General features: G+C 40.5%; 1 protein-coding gene across 8 annotated transcripts in view; it reads left to right on the top strand.

Annotated features, from left to right (window-relative positions):
* Nucleotides 1-23,304, top strand: part of Rps6kc1 (ribosomal protein S6 kinase C1) — a 160,071-nt gene extending 136,767 nt beyond the window's left edge. For all 8 annotated transcript variants that reach the window (XM_010642536.3, XM_033762046.1, XM_010642537.3 and 5 more), the window contains 3 exons: nt 11,783-11,865; nt 12,884-12,979; nt 22,397-23,304. In XM_010642536.3, coding sequence (XP_010640838.1) covers nt 11,783-11,865; nt 12,884-12,979; nt 22,397-22,507 — 290 coding nt within the window. In that variant the 3' untranslated portion in view covers nt 22,508-23,304. The remainder of the gene's footprint in view (nt 1-11,782; nt 11,866-12,883; nt 12,980-22,396) is intronic.
* The last annotated feature ends 1,064 nt before the right edge of the window (nt 23,305-24,368 follow it).

Genomic DNA, 24,368 nt, shown 5'->3' with positions numbered 1-24,368 from the left:
CAAATCACCAGTGTCAAATCATCTGACACCCTTCTTATACAAAATGTAATCAAACTTCAAGTTCATCTTAGTAAGGCAAAACATTTTCCCCCAAGGATAAGTACTGATTTTTCAACTAACAGTAGTAAGGTTAGAAGAATTATTTTATTTGAAGAACCTTTTAAGGATGTACTTTTATTTATTTGTGGAGATTGTACATACTGTTTATCATCTAGAAGTGAGGGATTTATGGAAGATATTTTTGCTTAGATAGTAGAGAAGCTTAGCTTTTACATGCAGTGAAAATTGAATGCCAATATTCTCAACAAACAAAATTGTTTAAAGAAAAAAGGATTATTTAGGTATAAGAATTTGTGAGTCTTGGGTAATTTCAACAAAGGAAGAATCCAATTTCAGGAATGTGAAGTCGACATAGAAAGCAAGTAAGTAGTATAGATGTATATTTTTAAATAATGATACACCCAGGAGATATGTCTTTAATTTTAGTGTAGTTTTTTTCCTAAAGAAGAAAAAGGTTAGAGGGAGTTACAGAAATAATTGTAAAGGAATATAGTATTTGTAAGTAATAATGACATATGTTTCAAACATTATCTCTTTGATTTACTTTTAAGCAAACTTTGGCAGTTGCTCTCGTATGCATAGTAGATATTTTAGTGTTTTTCTTGAATGATTAGCAAGTGTATTTTATCTTTTGCTTTTGGTTCTTATTGTCATCTAAAGTCTGTTTTGTCTAAAGGTGAACCAGAAAAATGTTGTTTGTTATAAAATAGTAGAAATTTTATACTGAGGAAATTGCCTGATGTACTTTTCCTCTCATGTCAAAGAAGCTTGTCATGAGGGCAGGGTATAAGCAAAAAGGGATCCAAAGCTACACAAGTCTGACCTCAACCTGGCAAGACCCCTCTGAGGTAAAGAAAAGGAGAGTGTCTCTAGGAGAATTTGAGAGTCTGGGTCCCTGGGATCCATCCCTAGGTAGGATGTATTCTAGAGCCCTCACAGATACTGGGGCTGTTCCATTCACCTCTGCATCTGGGATAGGACACTTCACACTGAAACAGATCAGTTCTGAATTCAGGCTTTTTGTGTCAGGCCATCATGTGATTTGTTACTGGTGGCAAGAATGAGACAGCATGATGGCAAAGAATTCAGCCCCTGTTATTTGGCACCATGGCAGATGATGCATTCGCCCATCCCAAGAGAAGAGTTCTTCAGCTGTTAACTAGAAAATTCACAAGGTTGGTGAATTGGTAATGTTTTCATATAAATGGGTGAAATGCAGTGTCTGTGATTTCCTGATGCTTTCTTGAAGTATTGATAGAGGAAGTTTCCCATCAGTGTAGCAGAGACTTGAGGTGATAAACGTATGAAGAGAAGGTTTATTTGGACTTGGTTCTGGAACTTCCGATACAGGATTTGTTGGCCCTGTTGCTTTGGGCTTGTGGCAAGCAGCACGTCCTGGTGGAGCAGAGTAGATCGGCCTAGCTCAGCTCAGCTCAAGACAGGACAGCAAAGGAAAGAAAGTAGAAGGGGGCCAGAGTCCACAGACCCCTTTGAGGCCATGCCCCCAATGACCTAGAGACCTCCCCACTAGGCTCCACCTCTTAAAGGTGCCACCACCTCTCAATATTGCCATGCCGGGGACTGAGCCACTGGGGACTTCTCAGATCCAAACTATAGCAGGGACTTACCTCAACACTTACATTATCAAAGGGAGGTTCATTTTAGCCTTTTATTTACTCCAAACCTTTTTTTTAAATGATTTGGTGCAAATTCCATTTTCAGAAGAATGAGAGTAGAACTTAAAGTAGTAGCAGCAGAGTAATGCTTCTTATTTTTGATGTCTAAATTGATTTTTGGCAACTCTTCTTTAAATTGGCCTCACCACTGAGTTACTTTATTTTGTGGTACTGGGGATTGAACTCAGGACCTTGCGCTTGCAAGGCAGGTGGTGAACCACTGAGCTAAATCCTGGCCCCTCCACTGAGTTATTTTAAAGAAGAAAGTGAACTATCTTTTGCCCCTGATATTTAGCAAAGGTGATATAATGCTGAGTCTTAAACATTATTTTCTACCACAGTGGGGTCACTACTTTGATCAAATTATACGCTTCTGTACCCCCTAAAATCTTGTCAGTTTGAATCTCTGTGACGTAACTGCACTTACTCCTTCTGAGCAATTCTTCACAAGTATTTTCTTCCAGTGAATGTTTGAAAATGCTAAGGTTTTAAAAATTAATGATGATAAAGCAAATAGGCTCCTTGAAGCTCCTTTAATAGCAGCGCATGCTGCTGTCTGCCTGCCGAGCACAGCAACAGAGCAGCAGAGAGAGAGAGAAAACTGTGCCTGTCACTCTCAGTTTTCGGTTAGCTTTTTTCTCATCAATCAGCTTTAATGGCTTTGGTTGGGTAACACTGTGACACCCGATGGCTATTCAGAATAGAGTTGTTGTGATATGATCAATGGAAAATGGAGCATGCTGTTGGTTTTTTCCTCCTAGAAATGCAGGGTGAGGGAGTAAGCAAGATTGTCTAGAGCTCAGAATTATAATTATAATCAGTCAACCAGAAGTCCTGTGGTAGTTACCCATTTCTTATTTTAGGTCACAAGAGAATGGTATTGTTATGATACCTTAACTCTCCTGAACAAGTAATTCTTGGCCTGGAGTGCTGAATCAAGTGAAATCAAGAAGTTTTTGATCCAAGTCATGCAGATAATTGCAGGAAAGCTCAGAACATGGTTGTCAGGTCACCACGACAACAAGAAATTCAGAGCTGGGTAGTGGGAGAAAAGCAGATGAGCTGCTTTGCAAAGAGTGCTTAGCCAAGCGTTGCCTGAACTAGCTCGGTGAAGTCAGTGCCCAGTCCAGTTCCCCACAATACGGAGGGCCCAGGGGCACAGGCAATTGAATTACCTGAAAACCAGTTGAATTAATAACGAGGAGGTGGCAGACAGCAAGGCTGGGGACTGGATGGGCAGAAGCAAACACTCAGAAGGCGGAGCTGGAGGGAGCAGGGAGAGGTGTGGAAAGTTCCAGCCCCGCTAACCTGTTAGAGTGATGGGATGCAGGGAACTAAGTTCATCCACTGCTCCTGAATAAGCAGCTGAGCATGTCGGAGGGCTTTGTCAAATAGAGAATCGGTTTGGACAGCTCACATTTTCTGAAATAATATAAAATAGGAAAAAAGGAGCGGACTTTCCATTCCAGAGGGTGGGCTAGGAAGTGGAAATTCTAGGCTCCAGGTAGCCTTTCCCCCTGAGAATTAAGATCGGCCTTAGAGAGTTCGTAATACGTTACGTTGTGTCTGTCCAAACTAGCTCTTTATTGGGTCCCCGTGAATAGCTGTGCGCCTTCAGACCTTTAATCTTTAAATGGCTAAACATTGCCAGTTTACTTCATAGGCATCACAGGAGCAATGCAAACCTGGAATTGAAATTAAATTTTAAGAGCTGGAGGCGTGGCTCTATGGTAAAGCACTTATCTAGCAGGCACAAGGCTCTGGGTGGCAGGGGCACTTCGGAAACAAAGGCAAAAACAAAACAACAGAAACTGAAAGAAATTTTATTCTCATACTTGATATGGCTTTTAGTTTTGGTATCAGTTGTTACGTTTTGTCTTGTTTGTGGAAATTTGAAAAATGTGTCTTTATATCTAAGATGGTAGCCCAGGGAAAGCTAGGTGGTACAGTTGTCCTGTAATGTATCTATGTGAATTTGTTTTGGATTACATTTAAAAATATTTCTAGCTGATACTCATGACCTCACTAGTCAGGTATTAGAGCCGGTTTACCTATTTGACGCTGAGCAGGGACAGGGAAGACTTCATGTCACCTCAATCCTGTCTTCTTCCTGCCCTCAGCATCCCTGCTCTGTCCCCAGAGGTAGCGGCAGAAGCAGTCACTGTGCTCTGCAGAGGGGGCACTCACGTTCCCCTCTTCTCCACTCCTGGGGCTCCTGTATTGCCTGGGATCGTGCAGTCGGCATCCAGCTGACCTCCGTTCTCGCCCTCCTCTATCTCTGCTCAGATAACATTTTAAACATATAAAGTGCAGAGGCCTTGATATCGATCCATATGTTCAGTGAGACTTAAAGAAAACAAATACGATGAGGTCTTTGTAGGTCCTTTGAACGCCTCGAAACAGTGCTATAAAATACAAGATTGGTGTGTTTATTCAACAAACATTTATTAAATGCCTCCTGTGTCCCAGGAGCCTGAAACAAAAGACATAATTGGTATAATATTGACAGTTACTTTTGAAGTGTTATATCAAAAAGAGACTACCCAAACAGAAGACATTTCCAGTTAGTTAACTAGGACATTAATAGACCTTTATAGGTGAATATTTATATTTATAGAATGATATTTTACTGAGCTAATAAAAGACAGGCTTAACTGCCCCTCTTCCCACAGTTTAGTTCCATATATTGTTGGACACAAAACACGCTTTCTTCTGTGTTTCTTTCTCTTTGCTCTTTAGCCATCAGCTGTAGTGGAAGACTAATGCGCAGCCCCTGCATAGAAAATCTTTATACACAGCAAGGGCTGGTGAGAGAAATTGACTAGGATTTTGTAATTCTAGTTCCTTTCAATTAGCAACAGATGCTGCAGGGAAAGATTGTCTGTGTAGGAACACAGTACTAATGTTTCTGAGCTCTGGCTGACATGTGATGCTCATTGCAGAAGAAAGATGTTCTTTTCCTCGGTCCAAGTGTGTAGCTAATGACAGACCAGATATTTTTTGAAACCTGCCTTTCTCTACTCCTAAGTCCATTAATGAAGTCTGGTTCCCTTGGAAGAAAGTTAACTCCTTGACCAATTGAAAAAGCATCTTAAGTGTTACTGAACACTCAGAGAATTTGTAGAACATTCAGAGACTGCAGCTTTTTTTTTGATTATATGAAAGGACACATGGTGATTAATTTTGAGGCCATTAAGAATTCACCTTTATTTGCATATTGTCTTATTCACTAGAGACCTTTCTTTAATCCTAAAGGATAATATTTTTTGTTACTTCTGTATCTTTTCCAAAATAGAGTTTTGGAGTCCTTGAATTCAGATATCTAATGTCTAATATTTTAACTAGTTTGTACAAAAAAATTCCTATGGCATTTAAAAGCTCTATTTATCTCTCTTTTCTGGAAAGTATACTTAGTACAGATTATCATTTGAATGTATGAGTCTGTGGCTTTAAAATTGGTTATTGTTTTGATAATGGATAAGATGTTACATTATTTATGTGATAAATTGTCCCGTATCTACACGTTGGATTACTTAAACACATTATTTGCGGCAGTTGCTGCTTCTTCATTGAGTTTTATCATAACTTGAGAGTGAAGAAAATGAGGCTTCAGAGATTCTGTTTGTTTAAAAAAGTATAGTTAAGCAAAACAGTTTAAGAGAAATATTTACTTATTCTAAATTGGAATTTTTGTATTTGCGAAATTCTCTCAAAACAAAGTTCCAAACCTTACTGTGTTTCCTGCCATATCCTGCAGGGATGATAGTAGCAGCAGAGCAGTGCTGGAGGAGGTTGTGTATTGTTTCTGGAAAGCTTTTTAACAGTAAGGTCTTTCCAAGAAAAGTACATTCTGAATTTGGGATGTTTGAAGACCACAGTTGCTCAAATAGACATTTCATCTTTATAAAACAGATTGGAAAGATTGGTTTTCATTTAAGCTTGAGTTTAACCTGCATTTTCCAGTTTTCTCAGTTTTCGAGTGTAGTTTCCAACAGATATTTAGCCCTGTCTTTGATTTTTGTTTTTGAGCCAGGCCTTTGATAAATCCACGCAGCTGAAGCCACCTAGTCTTAAAAGGGGCTGGGTTCACTTCGGTGTTGGAGGATTGCAGTGCCTCCCCAGGTCTTAAGTGTGTGCTTAGCTGCTCCCCTGCCTCACCCATCCACAGAGACAACTCTGGTTCGAGTTTATGCTTCTGTATGGTCCTCCCCTGCTTCTCAGGCGCTGGCTTAGTATAGTTACCCTTTGGGGTTCAGGTTAAACACTCATTTCTGGCTCTCAGAGGGAAACTTAGAAGACTCTTGACTGTCATATGGCCTATAAAACTCTTCTGTGCTGTTTAGTGAGCCCTTTGGCAACGTGGGTGATTGGGCCTGCATTATTTTTCTGAAATGTATCCCGGCTTGTTGAGGAGTGTTCTATGAGGTGTTAAACAAATCAAACAAAGATAGGTGAGGCGAAGCGCGCCTCATGGTGTGTTATCTTTCTTGGTTCATTTAAACATGTTTACTCACCTGTGAAATGTGATCGAATTGTTAGTAGGAATCAGTGAGGTTCTATAGTGTAGTTAGTGTCAGGATGGATTGCATGCACTATAGCGAAATTCTGCTAGTTTTACTACACTGTTTGCACACATGTCACACCCCCAAAGTTTTTGGGTGAGTTGAAATCTGTTCTGGAACTGCTTCAGTGTCCCCCTTACATTAAAAGGTGGTGACAGTGAAATTCACTGATACTGCAACGTTGCACTTGCCCCCAGGTGCTGGGCTCTGGGGATGGGGGACTGTAGCTGTGGATGGGAAGGAGGGAGGAAGACTCACACATACTTCCGCTCCTTTTAACATAATTTCACTCTTAATTATTGAGGGAGAAGTTGTTGTGAGAAGCATAGTGAGTGCTTTTGAAGGCACTTTCCAGGATGATAGAATTAAGGTTACAAGAGGTAGAAAGAAAGGAAGACGCCTGGCTGCCCTCATTTCAGGGAAGCTGAGCGACACCAGCAGCCAAGCACACAAGGGCAGAATGAGCGGTCTGCCTCACTTCTTTTGACTCCCAAGGGCATGAAAATCCGCCACCCTGCGGTGTCACCGTCTCTTTGGGTTTTGGGGAGAATAACCTGAGAAATTGTTTCTGAGGCAGTAGTTCATTTTTCCCCAGACCACTTTGGGGAGTAAGGGTACTGCCGAACTCAGTCTGCAAACTGCAAGTGGGGGGCATTGGAGGGTGGGTACACAGATAATTTGTGCCTTCTGTTCTGTAGGAAAAATATTTTGAACATTGACGAAGCAGTAGTAGAATGTATCCTTTAAAATGTGAATAGGCTCCCAGATTTATTTGGCATTTCTGTACTTTTGATGTTAGACACACATGCCTGGGTGTATGTAGGAATCATCTTGTAGCTTTATATGTAAATCAGTGTTCTTGTTCTGTGCCTGAGTTTTTTACATTGATTTTGTGAATGAAGCAGGCTTAGGCCAGAAACCACACCATCTAAGGCTTCATTTTGGTAGTGCAGTTGCAGGGTGTGTCTTAAAGCTTTAATCTAGGAACTCCTGTTCCTTAAGGATGCTAAAAGGACAGCCAAAGTTATTCGTTCTGAGAATTAGAAAATATGTATATATTTTTGGTACTGGGGATCTAACTTGGGACCTTGTGCTTGCCAGGAAGGCACAGTGCCACTGAGCTAATTCCCCAGCTAAAAAAGTAGATTTTTTTTTCTGTTTTAAAATCTGTAAAGAAATTCCGTAAGAGCTTCCCTTTATTTGTTCTAATATTCAAACAGCCTAGCCCTTAGTAAGTTCTTTATGTCTTCCCTAAGTACAGAACTCTCAGCTGTAGCTTAGAGTCATGTATGATAATTGAGGAGTACAGGTTGTGATGTCAGTCCCACATTAATTAGTGATATAAAGTCATTTTGAAGAGTTTCAAGCTGCATCGGTAAGGGAATAGATTTAAAACATATTCAGTGTCTTTTATTCTTATGTTCCAGTGAAAACAGTTACCTCTTTACAGTTGTTACCCCCTGCATGGCCCCCTTATATTAAATATAACTCAGCCTCTCTGTCTTCAGGCTTCCGGAAGCAACGAGCACGAGCACCTTAGGCCTGGGAGCCATGAGAGAGCTGAATTGATTGCGTCCTAGAGGGAGGAAGAGACAAAATGAGGGGAGATGGAAAGAAGGGGCAGTGATCGAGACAGGGTGGAAAAAGATTGGTGGGGGTAGAGCCGCAGGATGTGGCTGACAGAGCTGGTGGGTGAGAACTTCAGGCCTGTGTGGTCCCAGCCCGCACTGCCACGTGCATGTGAAGCAGTAAGCCGTTCACTGTCTGCCTGGTGAGGACCTCGGGGGAAAGTTACTAGGGACTGAAAAGCACCAGAAAACCAGTGAACCCAGAGGAGTTGAGCAGATGTGCAGAAAACAAGGAAGTCCCTTTGCCTGTCTCCCGAGGAACCTCACATTCTCCCACCCAGCTGCTCTGACTGCAGAGGTGAGGGGCAGTGGGTGTCCCCTGGGGACCATTGAAACAGGATTGAGGTTTCTGTGAAGTCTTTTTATCTTGCAAATCATGCAAATTTTACATTGTGTCCCATAAATGGTCTCTCTCTCTCTCTTTTTTTTTTTTTTTGAGCCAGGGTCTTACTATATATAAATATGAAAAACTCAGGCATAGAACAAGAGTTGAGGCTGACCTGGAACTCACTATGTAGTTCAGCATCCTCCTGCTTCAGCCTCCCAAGTTCTGGGATTAGAGGTGTGTGCCACCACTCCTGGCTATCTCTTTTTAGTAATAAAACAATATCTCACCTTCACCCATACATGCAAACATCTCTGAGGCTCAGGAAGACAGTGTTTGCAGAGTGGTCAGGTCCCCAGCCTGGCACACATACTCACCGAATCTCTGCACCCAGGTGTGCAGTCCTGGAAACCGGGTGGGGAGTACAGGTGTAACATCGCTCTTGGTGGCCGGGGCTACACCAGTGATGGCATTTGGGGCTTTTGCTGAATTGAAGTTGTCTTTATAGATTGTGTTACCATTAATTACATAAATCCATCTTGCCACCCTCTGCTGAGCTCCAGCAAGGAACTGTGTTATCAGTAGAGATGTGGGGGTGAGCTTCCAGGGCTGCTCCGAACAGGTGGTTCCATCCCAAAAGTCCTTTTATTAGTTTTCCCATTTGTCTGCATCAGATGGTATTCTCTCTCTACCAAAGCCACACTGCTCACGTACGTAAACTTGCTTGGACACTTTAAATAATTAATGAAAGTGTTAAACACAATTCCTTACACATGGTAACCAGTCAATGAATGTTAACTGCTGTTTTTTTGGGGGGAGGGTTACAGGGATTGAACTCTGATCCTTGTGCTTGCGAGGCAGGTGATGGAACCAATGAGCTAAATCCCTGGCCTATGCTGGCTTATTGTTATAACCATCATTGTTGTCATCATAGTAACATGTGTACTAAATGAGGCTTCTTGGTGGCACAGAGTCGCTGATCCCTAACTTTGGATCTTGAAATGTGAGCAGGTGAAATCTTTGTAAAACTAAGATATACATACTGTGTGCTGTATGATTAAACAAAATGGAATTTTGAAATTCGTGAGCGAAAAGATAAAATCAAAACTAACTTTAGTGTCACACTGTTTAATAGTGTGGCCAGAGCCTGCCATAGGACCTCGTGGTGCTGCTTGATGTACATGGGTTGGATGAATCCTGTAGCTGGAGACTTTAGTATGGAAGTTTACTATATATTCATACTGGATCAGCGAAGACATTTGGATGTTACTTAATGGCCATCTAAAAGCCATTTAAGAATTTTGAACAGGGAAATAAAATATTTTGCTTGATTTAGATGAAGGGAATGTGCAGAATGCTCTATTTGTTGGCACTACTATAGAAAATTTCCTTTTCACTTTCCTAGTTTCTGAGAACAATACACCCTTTCTCAGTTTCCTGAGCGCACACTTCTAAGTGTTCTGGGTGGGGTGGTGGGGAAGGGGCCGCGAATCTGGATGTGGGAAGGGTAGCACTGTGCACTTTGGGAGGGAGTCCCGGGGAAGTCGTCCTTCTCAATCGCCATGGTAGGGAATCCTTAAGTATCAAAAATCATAGGATTTAGAGCTAAATGTAACCTGGGATCTAACACATCTACAGCATAACAAGCTGGGATCTGATGAGTGAGATCAGGTGAATTTGTAAAGACTCAACACAGCATTCCTGGTTCCTAGTCCATTATTCTTTCTAATACGTAAGACTTGAAATTTGTGGAAAAAACTATGTGGGCGAACACTCTTAGGGCAGGTGTTGCCTCCACATCTTTGTCTTTCCGATGTCAAAGTACAGCTTTCTCCTGTCGCATTATCTTGCTGTACTTTAATTGTACCACTTAGATATTTATGTGGGTTAATAAGTATAAGCCACCCCAGCAGCAAATCACTATGTATTTTCTCACCAGTCTTTAAAAAAATAGAATTCTATTCTTTTATGGCTTTTATTTTTTGTGTGTATGTGTGATACTGGGGATTGAACTCAGGACCTTGCCCATGCTAGGCAAGCACTCTGCCACTGAAGTATGCCCTCAGCTCTGTTTTATAGGTTTTAAAAAACAATATATACAGTAATTTACTGGCATGCCTTAATTGTGCATGAAGGCATCATTTAAAATGGTTATGCAGTAGCATTCCATCATATAGTTAGGCTACAACATACATGATTAAACCTCTCTTGCTGGATAGGTCTTTAGCAGTTTTTAAAACAAGCACCTACTATATTAGTACAGATGGTTCTAGGAAGATAGGAGTCTCCCTGTTTTCCAGACAATAGTTTGAATTAGTTAATACCTGTTTTCTCCTTACTACCTAGCCCAGGGCAGCTAGTTAGAGAATGGATGTTGTGATTTGGCTTGAAACTGTAGGAGGATGGCCCGGGAGCCCAGAGGAAGGTATATGGAGAAAAGGTTGCTGAAACCGAGTCATTTCAATATTTTACACAAGAGTGGCTTTTATTGCTTTCTCTAGCCCGCCCAACCTTTGCTTTTGAGACTTAAGGCTCAAGGCATCTTAAGAGCTGTAGTTCTCAGTATGCCGTAGCTGTGCTGAGCATTGGTGGAAGAGTCTGAGTGCCTTGTCCACTTATCACTGCCCATGCTGTGGGACCTGTTTGCTTAGTTGAATGGAAGTAAAGGGCAGATATTGGCAAGGCCTTGTGACCGATAGGCTGGCCTTAGGAGATGACAAGATAGCAAACATGGCCGGAGTGCTGAAGGTCTCAGAAATGGGGGAAGGGGAAATTGTTGCTAATTTGTGGAAGAACCTGAAAGATGACATCTAAAAATTCATATGTTACCTTTCAGGATCTTGTGCTGGTGAGTGATAGGATGACACAGGTAATTTGAAAATACACTATTCTAAAGATCCTTATTTTAGCCAATAGTTTTGGTGGTGGCTTAGAACAGTGTCTCTGTACTTCTCTATTACCAAATGGGAGAGTTGGCATCTCACATGCTCCTTCTTTGATCAAAACAATTGCTTCCATAGGAGAGGGAAGAAGAAACAAAAAATAGGTTTTGTTCTGCTGATGTGTGACACTGAGAGGGAATTTTACTTCTCAGGTTCCTGACCCATAAGTTAAAGGGTGGTTAATATCAGCTTAGATGTTTTTTGAAGTTTTTCTTGAACTTAAGAGTTTTATTTCCAAAATACACCTTTAATGTTTGTGAGGTAGAATTGGCTGTACTGCCTTGAACCTGAAAGATTATGCAAAACGCTGATCTCGTATGTTCTTGTAACTTTGAAGAAGAGCATCTTGAAGGTGTCCCTCTATCAACAAAAGAACAAATGTCTCGGTTTAATATATGACTGCGTCAGAAAAAAATGCAACCACAGTAGGTGACCAAAGGGATAAGTAACTTTCAGGAATTTTGAAAGCCCAGTAGTATTTAGTATCTGCTCTCTCAGCATTAACAAGGTCACCTTGCTAATACATGTTAATTTTGAAAGTTTAATTGACCTTTGGAATTTTAATATCAACCTTTTTTGGTATGTTTAGAGGTTGGAGCAATCACAGAGGAAACTGAAGCCTGTGATTGGTGGAGTTTGGGTGCTGTCCTTTTTGAACTTCTCACTGGCAAGGTAAGCAGCGACCTGTACATTTAATAAATGTGTCCAGCTGCCACCTTGACTTCCAATTGAGAACGTTAGCCTTGGCTGTTAGTTTTTAGGTCAGGGACTAAGTAAGAAAAGCTTTGATACAAAGGAAAAAGAAAAGAGAAGTGCAGACTTGTCCAGATTCTAGATTTTAAAAAGAGTTTTATTTGGTTGAATAAATCAATAAATTCTGTTACGTGTCACAGTGTTATGTAGTGTGTTTTTCTCCTTTATTTTCTATGATTCAGCTTTAACAGGGTCAGATCTGTAAGGTTTATAATAAGGATGTATTAGAATTTTCTAGATGGTTCAAACATCTTAACTGCAGCCAGGAGGGAATCCTGATTTTTTAGAAAATCAATGTAGTTATTAAAGGTAACATTATCTTTTTTTTTCTCAAGACTAAAATTTTTCTGTGTGTTCTAGCTTAAGGACAGGATTTATACTCTCTCTGATCAATAACTTTTAAGTATGATGTTTGATTTTAATAGACTTTAGTAGAAGGTTGCCTCCTGGGAAGAAAACAGAGGAAATGAACAGTTACCTTTTTACAGGCGTCTGCCTTAAGTATGTAAATACCAACCTAAGGTTGTTGTGAAGTTCACAAATCCCTTTACATATATTTAAAGTATAAAGTGTTATATAGATGTAAGTTGTTATCCCTAACAGATTTGAAACTTTGAAGGTGTTTTTTAAGAACATTGAAGTGCTTCAGTATTTCAAGTCCCTCTTTTGCTTTTGTGTGTAATTGAAGCTTTCTGTTTGGAGCCACTCATTTTCTAATGAAGGGATGAGGACAGTTGCGTGTGAGGTGATGGTGAGGATGATGCTCGTCTGCCTTTGTTTCAGTTAGATCTGTAGGCTCATGGCTCTTGGCTCAGCTGCACAGGTGGCACTGCAGTGATGACCCCACCTGCCTGGTCTGTACTTGCTGTCCATAATCCTGTGCTACAGGAGTGTGATGTCACCTTGGATAAGAAATGTACCTGATTGATTGTTTCAGACTCTGGTTGAGTGCCACCCGGCAGGAATAAATACTCACACTACCTTGAACATGCCCGAAAGTGTCTCTGAAGAGGCTCGCTCCCTCATCCAGCAGGTAACCTAACTGACCTTTGTTGGCTAAGCATTTCAGCCTTGCACATTGGCAAAGTCCGCGGCCCCAGAGTTTTAAAGAAATTAGTGTTGGGCAAGAAGGATCCATTTATAACTACACATTCAGAATTAATGTTGCTTATCTTTAGGCTCTCCCTACTGTCAGAGTTTTGTTGGGGCCAGAAAAGATAGTTAAAACTTGTTGGGATTAAAATTTTTTTTTCCCCCAAAATCAAAGTTAGTGTCAGCCCCATATGAGACTGAGTATTGCTTTTAGCTCTCTGGGACCACTCTGCTTTTGCTGTTGTATTTTATAACCATATAGAGATGGCTATTTTCACTATTTTTTGCTTAAACAACAGACATATTTTTGTCACCATTTAGTTCCTATTTGTGAACAGTAATGGGTTCTTCAGGCTGCCAAGGAGAGAAGTATGTCAGATAGTGTTGTCAAGGTGATGTCTCACATGGTGTCATCGCTTGGTAGAACTTGGGGCTGATGTCAGGTAGTGCATTTGGGTTGCGCTGGAGAAAGAGACCACTGGGGACTAAGGTTCAGTTCCCCAGGGCCAGGCTCGGAATGCTCGAGAGTACCCAAAGATGATCCCCATGTTTAAAAGATAGGTTTAGTAACCCTTATCTGAAATGACTGAGACCAGAAGTGGTTTTCAGGTTTTGGAGTTTTTCTGGTTTTGAAATATTTGCATGGACTTTCCTGGTTAAGCACCTGTAATCTGCAAACTTGAAATGCTCCAAAGTTGGAGACTTTCAGATTGCTGTGTTCAGACTGAGAGGTTTCAGAGTGCAGAGTGTTTGGATTTCAGAGTCCAAATCAGGGATGCCTGCCTGTCCTTCTGGAGTGCACGCATGGAGGGTTGTTCTCCTTTGTGATGGGTTCTCAGAAGATCAGCGAGAACTGTTGGGTCCGGGGTCCCCAGGCTTCCATAAGAGAGATGAAGGAAGCCGTGTGTAATGGTACAGTACTCAGGAGGCAGAAGCAGGAGGATCCCTGGAGTTCCAAGCCAATCTGGGCTATATAGTGAGTTCACAGCCAGCCTGAACTAAACACACAGAACCTGTCTCAAGAAACAAAACAAAATAAATGAAAAATATGGAGACATTTACCTGAAAAAGATGAGGAGCTAAATTATTGAATGAAACATAGATTTTTTTTTAAATCAGGAAAACAAAAAATAATAAAGGGTAGAGAAACATAAATTAAGAGAATTACCTTGTATTCTCCAAAATAGCATTTTTGGTTCCATTCAATAAATACTACATGCAGAGGACAGTGCTCGAAGCTGCCAAGGTGAGATTCCCAAACAGCTGTGCCACAGGGTAGAACTTAATAAAAGGTGCCAGAGAGGACTAGGAAACATGTCGCCAGGTTGAGAGGAGGAGGGTATGGTCAGTGCAGTGATACTACAGTGGCGCCTCCGTTCACGAACTTAATTCTTTCCATAATTCTGGTTGTAAACCGAATTAGATGAGAACCGAATCAAATTCAGTGATTAGGTTCAATGTTGCTTGTTGTAGTCAGGGTCTTGACAAGGGAACATAATAAATACAGGACATGTAATTTATAGGATTATTTTACAATAATTACCCAAAAAAGTCAAATGCAAAGGAGTACAAAAGAGATTAGCCACACACTAGGGGCCCAAGGAATCCGGCTGAGGGCCTGGGTCCCAGCAATGTCCCACACAAGTCCAGCTAAAGGCTTAGAGCCCAAGGCCATGTCCTCCATGAGTCTAGTCAGTGGCCCAGAGCCCACGGCAATGTCTCATGCTTGTCTATACCGAGGTTCTGCACCTGGAAGCCCCAAAGGCCAGGGCCCAGAAAATCTACGTTGGTGAGATGAAGAATCTGTGCCCCCAGGCTGAGGGATCCACATTGGAGCCAGGAAGTGATGCTCATGGTGAAGATCAGAGCTCCCCAATGAGAATAGCAGCCATTCCCAGGGACAGCGAGGCCCCAGCTCTTCTTCTGATGAGAATAGCCAAGTTCGCTCAGGAAAACTAACCCTAGCAAGCTTCTCCTAGAAAATCCACAGGCTAAAATCTTTCCCTCCAGTTCTCTTTTTATGGCTATCGGTAACAATCCTCAGGTGGATCCTCCATGCCCTGACCACGCTGATTCAGTTCAGCTGGGCGTTACAAGGTGACCATTAATTAATTCACTACATTGACCTTATGGGGAAATTTGATTCGGTTCTTGTCTAAGTGAATTTGCAGCCAGAATTGTGCAAAGAATTAAGTTTGTGAACCGAGGTACCACTGTAGTAGGAAAAGTTTTGTGAAGTGGATATTATTTTGCTGGGTCTTAGACAGCATTTTAGCAGGGCAAGGTTGGATGTGGGTCCTAGGTGGAGTGAACAGTTTGAACAAAGGTAAGGGAGGAATTGAGGAATTGGAAAGTTCCAGGGGGCACTCAGAAGTCTGGTTTGTCTGGAGTGGAGGGATGACTATAGGATAATAGTGGTAGGTGAGTAAAGAAAGGTGAGTTGGATTTTCTTATGGGTTCTGTTAATGTAAACACAGGAGTGAAGCGACATAACCCATTGAAATTGGAAATTTGGAGCTGGGCAGAAAGGTGAAAGGATTGGAGTTAGCCTTAGGAAGATTAATTTGCCCTGACTATGTGAAGTATAAAGAAACAGTGAGGTTAGCAATACTGAGGGCCGAACATCAGAGCACTTTGGGTTAAGAGGCAGTGAAGAAATGCATAAAACATTTAATTCTAGTGGGGTTGGGGAAGATGGCTATGCATTTGATTTTGTCCTATTTGTGTGGCACAAAATAAATCCAAAGTGATTTTTTGGGTAAATAATTTAGAGAGGGTTAGCAGCTGCTCCTTTATTTCTTTTCTCTTAAAGTAGTCATATTATGTAATGCTGAAAATAGAATTCCCTGCAACAGTTTCCCAAGTTCTGCTCTGTCTGTTAGAAGTCGCTTAGTAAAGAAGTGTCAGCTCACGGCTGCTAAGTCCTCACATCCTGATGTGTGTAGCTCGCCTAGTAAATCAGCATCTGGCGTTGGCCTGCCGAGGAAGCTACCACTCATGTTGAGGAAACACCGCCAGGAAAGGGAAAAGGGGTCTCTTGGCATGATTAGCAATTTGTCATTTTGACTTTCCTCTTCCACTACCTCACAGGTGCTAGAGGTCATTTTAAAAAAATCTCAAAAATGATTTATATGGAAATAATTATTCTGGGGAATTTGTCTCCTCTTTGGTCTTTCAACTCCTTGCTTTGTTCTTAGATCTCCTGAACTCATGGTTCAGCCATCTGTCCCTGGCAAGTGAATGATGCTCAAGTAAGCACAGTTACTTTTTAAATGCAGTCAAAGAAAATCTTCCCTCCATGTATGTTTGTGCTTTATAGCACACATTTAGTTTTGTATGACACAGGTGCTTTGTCAATGGAAAGATACAATGCAAGGAAAAGACATTTAAAACAAACTCCTGTTCCCTCCTTGCTCTGCTCTGTTGCCTGTTCTTCCTGGGATTCATGATCTTTTTTTTGGCGGTGAGTGGGGGTTTGAGATAGGGTCTCACTATGTAGTCCAGGCTGGCCTTGAACTCACTGTGAGGCCCAGGCTGCCCTCAAATTCGAAGCAATCTTCCTGCCTCAGCCTCCTGAATGCTGGGATTATACATAGGCAGTACCACGCCCAGCCTGGGGATTCATGATCTGGAATGTGTCACTGACAGCTATTTTCTTTTGAGCAAGAGAATCTTTGTGTGATCTCTCTTGAGGCCTTTGATAGTATTTTAAATGGTAACACATAAATAGGTAGTCATGGATAAAATGGACTTTTACCTGTAGTAAAAGTCAAAATAGAAATTTCACATTTGAAATCATGTTTTAGAAAGAATTGAGTAGAAAAGCCAGTTGAAACAGAAAGGAAAGAAAGGCAGGAAGGAAAGCAAGAAAAGAAAGAAGGAAAGAAAAGAAAAGGAATATATTTATTTCTTGAAATATTTTTATGTATTCCTGAAATATAATGGGGCATAGTTAATTCTTACCAATATTTGATGTTAGATTAAATCTAACATCTGATGCCTTTTACCGTTCAGTCAATAGACATGCACTGTCTGTGAGAAAAGTTTAATGCATTTAGGGTATTCCTATGTTTGTTTTATAATAACAGCTTTCTGGACACATCTTAGCAAGTTGTGATATAAAAGTTCTTTGAGCAGTTAGCTTTAATAAACAGTACATGGGTCATTTTGAGTGTTAGACACGATAATTTCAAGTGAAAAGACTGTTAGTGTAGTCCTTTGAAGTGTGTGCCTCCCTCCCCTTGTGGATTGAGAATATCAAAGTGAAATCATAGATTCTTGGTGTTTGCCGGTCACAGATTGATGAGGTAGTGCAGTGGGATTACGGCATGGATTCTGGAGCCAGAGGGCCTGAATTCAAATCCTTTCTTTGCTGCTCACTGCCTATAAGATCTTAAACCAGTTACTTAATTTCTTGGAGTCTCTCTTTTCTCATCTGTAGGAGAAACAGTAGTAGCTATTTGTAGAGTAAGTGAGTTAAATGGACTGACCTGTGCACTAGAATAATGCCTGACCCACTAAGCGTGATATTGTTATTGATAGGACATTGTTGAAACTTCATGCTGCAATCTGTGGTGGGGCAAATACTTGAATTACAGGGCTGCTAATTCAAGAATGAGGCAACTGCTGGTTTTATGGGTACAAAGATTGTAAAGTACTGTACTGACACATAATAGGCAATCCACTGATGTTCATTATGCACATAATTGGATTAACCATGAATGAAAATAGAAATAAAAGAAAAAAAAGAGAAGAAACATGAAGTTCAGTTGTATTTGGACAGTGGAATTTCCTATATGTGTAAGAGCATTCATGTTGCAAAGAAACCATTTAAATACTTCAGTTGTACTTTGGCTATGCTCTCTGGAAAAATTGTTTGTTTTAGCAGCAAATTTGAGTGCCTGTGACTGCATGAAGAAGTTGACAAGTGTTCCCCAGAAGTATAAAAGTTGGACAGAATTGGTAAACAAAACAAAAAACCCCCAAAACAGTAATTTCAGTGCTCTGGAAATTGATCAAAGGTTATATAGTAATCTGAAAAGTATTTATGTGTGAAAAACAGCCAGACTTGGGGGAAAAACAGTGGGAGTCTGGCATTCATAACTCAGTCTGTTCCCGGTCCCCCCTCCGTCCTGGGTCAGGTGCAGAGATTCTGCCAGGATGGGGAAGGCTGTGGCTGCACGAGCGTGTGAAGAGACACGGAGGGCTCGGACAGGAGAGCCTGGTGCCCTTGGAGTACTGGCTGAGACATGGAGCGTGTTCTCTCACCCCTGGTAGAGCATGGGCACGAGTGGCTGAGGAGTCTGAATATACCTCTGTCCACTCACTGGCTGGCCATGAAAGTTATGCAGACACAGGGGACCTTGAGGAAATTGCACTTAAGAATACAAACTAAAAGAAAAAAAAGAAAGAATGCAAACTAAAGTGACCTTTCAAGAAAGAAGATGACATGAAGATAAAGCAACACTGGGAGAATTCTTTACTACAGACCTGCTTTACAAGCAGTACTACAGGATTCTATAAGACCAAAAGGAAATGACACCAAGTAGTAACTCAGATCCAAAGAGGAAATGAACACCTGATATGGTAGCTGCAAATTAATAGAGAAGATTATATATGTTTTTCTCAGCTTCCTTTAGAAGTCATAAAATTGGCAATCATTATAAAGCCTTGCTTTTGGGCCTATAACAAACAGAAGCAGTATGTAAATATAGTCAGCTTCTGTGTCCATGGATTCATTTAATTGCAGATCAAAAATATTTGGAAAGAAATTGGTCTGTACCAAGTACTTACAGACTCTCCCCTTTGCCATTATTCTCTAAACAATAAGGTATGGCAGCTGTTTACATAGCATTTAGTATAAGGAATCCAGGGGTGGTTTAAGGTCTGTGCTTTGAAAGATAAATGTGTAGGCTATTTGCAAATGCTGTACCGTGTTATATAAGAGATTTGGGTACGGCTGTGGTATACACAGTCGATCCTCTGGATACGAAGGGAGACAATAGTAGACAAAGGAAAGGGGGAGAGAAATGGGCTTTCGTGGGGCAAAGACTCTGCCTCTTATTGAGATTAAGTTAGTATTATCCAGAAGGGGATTGCGATAAATGAATATACATACACAATCTTTGTAGCAACCACAGAGCAAACAGAAACTCCTAGAAACAAAATAGTAAGAGAAAATTAGCAGAGAAATGAAATGATACCGTAAAAAACATTTCACACAAAAGAATCAGTAAAGGAGGAACAAAAAGACAGATCTACAAAGTAAAAAGGCAAACGTAAGTCTACAGTGTCAGTAATTACATTCAAAATGAATGTCTGAACAAGCCAAACAAAAGGCAAATATTGTTAAGATGATTTTAAAAGTAAGATTCAGCTATTTTCTGTGTACAAGAGCTGTACTTTAAATTCAGAGACACAAGGAGGTTGAAAGAAAAAGGATAGAAGAAGATAAACCATGCAAACAGCAGCCATAGAGCTGGAGTGGCTGTATTAAACAGCAACAAAATTGGCTCTAAAACAAAAGATGAAGTAGAGACTGACAGGTTTTTTTATAACAATAAAAGGATCAACACATAGGAAACTTAGCAGTTACAGATGTATGTACACCATAATTGCCTCAAAATTTATAAAAAAAACACCTGGATTCAAAGGAAAAATAGACAGGTCAGTAATAATAAATGGAGGCATCAGTACTCTATTCTTGATAATTGATAGAAAATCACATGGATAGAGAAGACTCCCAACAGTATTATTAAACGCCTATAACTGATATATATAGAACACCGTACCCAGTGAGGGCAGAATGTACATTGTTATCAAGTGCATGGGAACCAGACCTTCTCCAAGCTAGATCACGTGGTAGGTCACAGAACAAGTTTCAGTATTTAAAAGAATTGCAGTCATACACTGTACACTGACTATAAGAGCTGTTAGAAATCAACAATAGATAGAGATCTGCTAAATCCACAGATATTTGAAAATTAAATGACATTCTTCCAAGGAATTTATGGATCAAAGGAGAAATGCTAAGAAAAGCTACAAAATAGCTTTAACTGCATGAAAATGAGAACATTATATTTATGGAATAAAACTAAATCATTTATTGAGAAATATTTATGTCTTTGACCATATACCAGGAAAAAAGTCTCAAAAATCTAAGCTTGCATAAGAAAGTATAGAAATAAAGCATAAAAAAGCAAAGTAAATCATAAGCAAGCAGAACAAAGACAGCAGAAATCAGTAAGATAGAAAACAAAAGAAAAAACAAACAAACAAACAAAAAAAGAAAAACCACTGAAGTTACAGATTCTTTGAAAAGATCACCAAAATTGGGAATCTCCTAATTGGCTGAGTCCTGATTGTGCTGGAAAGATAAAGGACCTGGAACATCCAAAATGAGTGAAGTCGGAGGACTTACACTTGTTAATTTCCACATGATGGCAAGTAAGACAGTGGTGTGTTTATTAATAAATGATGCTGGGAAGTCAAATATTCATTCACATGCTCAGAACATGGTGTACTAAGACCCTTCATACCATATGGAAAAGAATAGTAACTCAGAGTGTGTCATAGACCTACACATGAGAACTAGGAGTATAAAAATTATAGAAGAAAACACAGAAAATCTTCCTGAGCTTGAGTTAAGCAAAGAGTTAATTAGACATAATACCAAATCATGACTCATAAAAGGAAACACTGATAAAGTAGACTTCATTAGAATGAAAAAGTTGAGCACTTCAAAAGACAACATTAAGAAAATGGAAAGACAAGTCACAGAATGAGAGAAAATATTTGCAAGACATGTTGTTACTTGATTTCAGAATATACAAAGAACTCTTATAAAGGAGAAAGACAGACAACTTAGTTTTAAAATAGGCAAAAGATTATTTTACAAGTGAAGCTATACAAACGGCTAAAAAGAGCATGAAAAGATGATCAGTAGTGGTTGAGGATGCAAATTAAAAGCATAATAAGGGCTGGGGATTTAGCTCAGTGGTGCTGCTTCCTGCTTTGCAATCACAAGGTCCTGAGTTTGATTCCCGGTTCTCCTCACCCCCCAAAAAAAGCATAATAAGTTATCACTAGTGTGTGCTAGAAAGGGCTGTTATCAAAGAGACCAAGTACTAGAGAAACGTAACATCTCACATGCTCCTAATGAGATTTGTAACTTTGCCTACAGCCAATGGAGAAAAGTTTGGTAATTTCTTAAAAAGTTAAACACAAACTTAGTATGTGACCCAGCAGTTCCACTCCTAGGAATGCACTCCAGAGAAATGAGAGTATATATCCAAATCTTAATAGCAGCGTTATTCATTATAATCCTAAACTGGAAATCCCAGAGATTCCTTCATGGGTGACTGGATTAACAGAACATGGCCTCTCCAAACAGTGGAATACTATTCAGAAAATAAAATGTCGATACCTGCTAGAGTGTGGATGAATCTTAAAAACATGCTGAATGAAGAAAGGGATCTGCAAAGGCTATGTATTTTATGATTCAGTTTACATGAAATGTTCGGAAAAGGCAAGTTCATGGAGATAGAAAGCAGACCCGTGGAGTTGGAAGTGGGAATCAACTGCAAAAGTGCACAGGGAAACTGTAGGGCCGTCAGATTATTTTAAAATTGGATTTTGATGGTGCTTAGACAGCTCCAAATTTACTAAAAAAAAGAAAAATCACCAAACTGTATACATTGGTAATAGATGAGTTTGGTAGTGTACAGATTGGAGGATGCGTGAGTATCTCAAGACGTACTCTGCCAGCATGCCCAGGGGCCTCAGATAATTGTGTATGATTGCTTCTGTTTTCCACCATTAACAGCCCACTTCATGTAACAGTTCTTTTACATGTGATTTTTATTTCTGAAGAAATCAAAACTTGTTTCATTCATTGGATCAAATTGTTTCATTTAAGCCAGCAGTTCCAAAGAAAAAGATTTAGTGATACAGATTAGCTTGTTTAGATTTTAGGTAAAGTTTAGTCCAAATCACTGTAGTATTTAGTTAGGAATTAAAACTTACTGTGCAGCCCAAAGGTACAAATTATGACTGTACCTAATGATTATCCTGCTGTGCCTTAGGACCAGGAAATTTATCTTTGTGTACTCTATGAAGTTGGGGGAAATGAAAACTGCTCAAGGTCATCTTTCAAAACAGTTGAAAACCATCAGTTCTGTGAGATCTGCCTCCTCTACCCCACAGCTAGAGTGAAGGTAGACATTGCTCCTTTACTCGAAAACAGTCAGCTGGCTCTAATGTCCATTTGTCACTGAGGCTGTATTTGGAAGCTCTTTCCTTTGTTTTCTTTTGATTTGCTAGTTGGATTCCTGTGACTCACTAAATCCTTCTTTTTTAGCTCTTGCAGTTCAACCCTCTGGAGCGTCTGGGTGCTGGAGTCGCTGGGGTTGAAGATATCAAATCTCACCCGTTTTTCACTCCCGTGGATTGGGCAGAACTGATGAGATGAATGCCACCCAGGGCTGTTTTCACACACTCTGATCTCTGAAGCTGCAGCTTGGCCGGCCGCACAGTTGTTATGGAGCGCCAAAGCCTTTGGATCAAGGCCTATAGAGGACCTGGGAGAGGAGCTAACAGAGCTTTCACTTACACTTACTTTCTGGACAGATATTAGCTAATTGTGCCAGGAGCTGCTATATTCATACCTTTAACCAAGGTGTCACTTCACGTAATCCACATTCCGGTGGCAAGCATGTGCAGGCCCAGCTGAAACAGAAATGCGCTTCCAGAAGTTCCTCCAACACAGAACTCTAAGCATAGGCCTGTTTCACTCAAAAGAAGGAACCTTACAAGGCAGCTGACTGCCCTCTGCTAACCAAGGTTGGTTTACATGATCAAATTATTTGCTGAACAAATGCACTGAAAGTGCTTGGTGAACAATATCATCCATGGGGCTTGGAAAGTGAGAAAAAATACCCACATAACATCTGAAAGGAAACCCGCTCAGAGATGTGCATAACTCGTGGACTTGAATGTTGCTCCGGATGATTTCTGGGAGGTGAAAACACTTTATGTTGTCAACTCGGGACTTTGTGGGTCGGTAGTGCTGAGGTTCGTGCAAACACTTCCCGCTCTTCAGCCTCATCTCTCTCTCCCTGTCTTTCCATTTCTTGCACCCTTTGCTTAATTCTCTTCTTCCTGCCCTTGTTAGCAGCACATGTGACAAAAAAGGGAAGGGAATATTTATTTCCCGAATTGTATCACCTTAGTTGGGACTGAAAAATCATGACATAAAATAAATGTGGTAAAAATGCAGATGTCTCCTTCATTTAATAGCTTGTGGGTTTAAACATTTTTTTAAAGTTTCAAAGAATTTATTGTTGTTCCTTTTCAGAATATTATCAACTTTTGCTGCTGCTTCCTGTGCTTGACTTCATTGGTAAATGAACCAAAAGGCTCCAAAGGGTTTTGTCTAAATGGAATCAAATGGCAATCCTATTTTATTACTTCAGCAATAAGCTTTCCAGATTTGAGCTCCTAGTGTACTTGACATTGTGTATAAAGAATGCAAACATCCACACATCTCCAGACATTTGTATTTTTTTAATGTTGTCAAGATAACTCTTGTCTTGCCCTGTTCATAAAAATTTACAACTATTTAAAAAGTGTTGTCAGTTTTAAACATATTGAAGGAAAAATAAGGTACTATTTCCAAGTTAGTGGCTGCTCAAAAAATAAGTTTTTCCCTTTCTTCCTTTTTTCTTTCTCTCTTCCTCATTCTCTCTCTCTTCCTCTCTTTTCTCTGTGTCTCTCTCTTCCTCTCCCTCTCCCATCTGATCTTTTTGTGTATGTGATGCTGAGGATCAAACCCAGAGCCATATGTTGGGCAGGTACTCCACCATGGACCTGTATCCCAGTCCATGAAATTTTTCTCTTTTGTATTTCTGAGATGCGCACAAGAGCCCACCCCTGCTGCAAGGCTTCTATATAGACCCATTTGCCATCAGCCAGGTCCTCCCAGCAAATTAAATGGAAGCAGAAAATGCTTTACAAACAAAGGAAATGTGCAAGTGGTTTTCCTTTCTCTGTTGTTTTACTCCTCTCTTTCCTTTTTGGTCCCCTTATAACCTGAACCCCAGCTGAAGGGCTGCAACAACACCAGGCTGGGGAGTAGGTCACCAGGATCATAGCTCAGTCCTGGTGACATCACTCCCTGGATCTGGGCTCAGCTTGCCACCTCAGGCCTCATAACAGGAACTGGCACAGGTGAGACACAGGAGTGACATCCTGTAGGACTGGTAGGAAATCTGCAAGTCCCCAGAGCTGGCCGCCACAGAACTTCCTTCCAGAAGTGCCCTGTGACACGAAAG

The sequence above is a fragment of the Fukomys damarensis genome, unplaced genomic scaffold (assembly GCF_012274545.1).
Source record: "Fukomys damarensis isolate Sample0158 unplaced genomic scaffold, DMR_v1.0_HiC HiC_scaffold_11, whole genome shotgun sequence".
Classification (NCBI taxonomy): domain Eukaryota; kingdom Metazoa; phylum Chordata; class Mammalia; order Rodentia; family Bathyergidae; genus Fukomys; species Fukomys damarensis.
The sequence above is the reverse complement of the archived record's forward strand: the minus strand, read 5'-3'. Positions and strand labels throughout refer to the sequence as shown.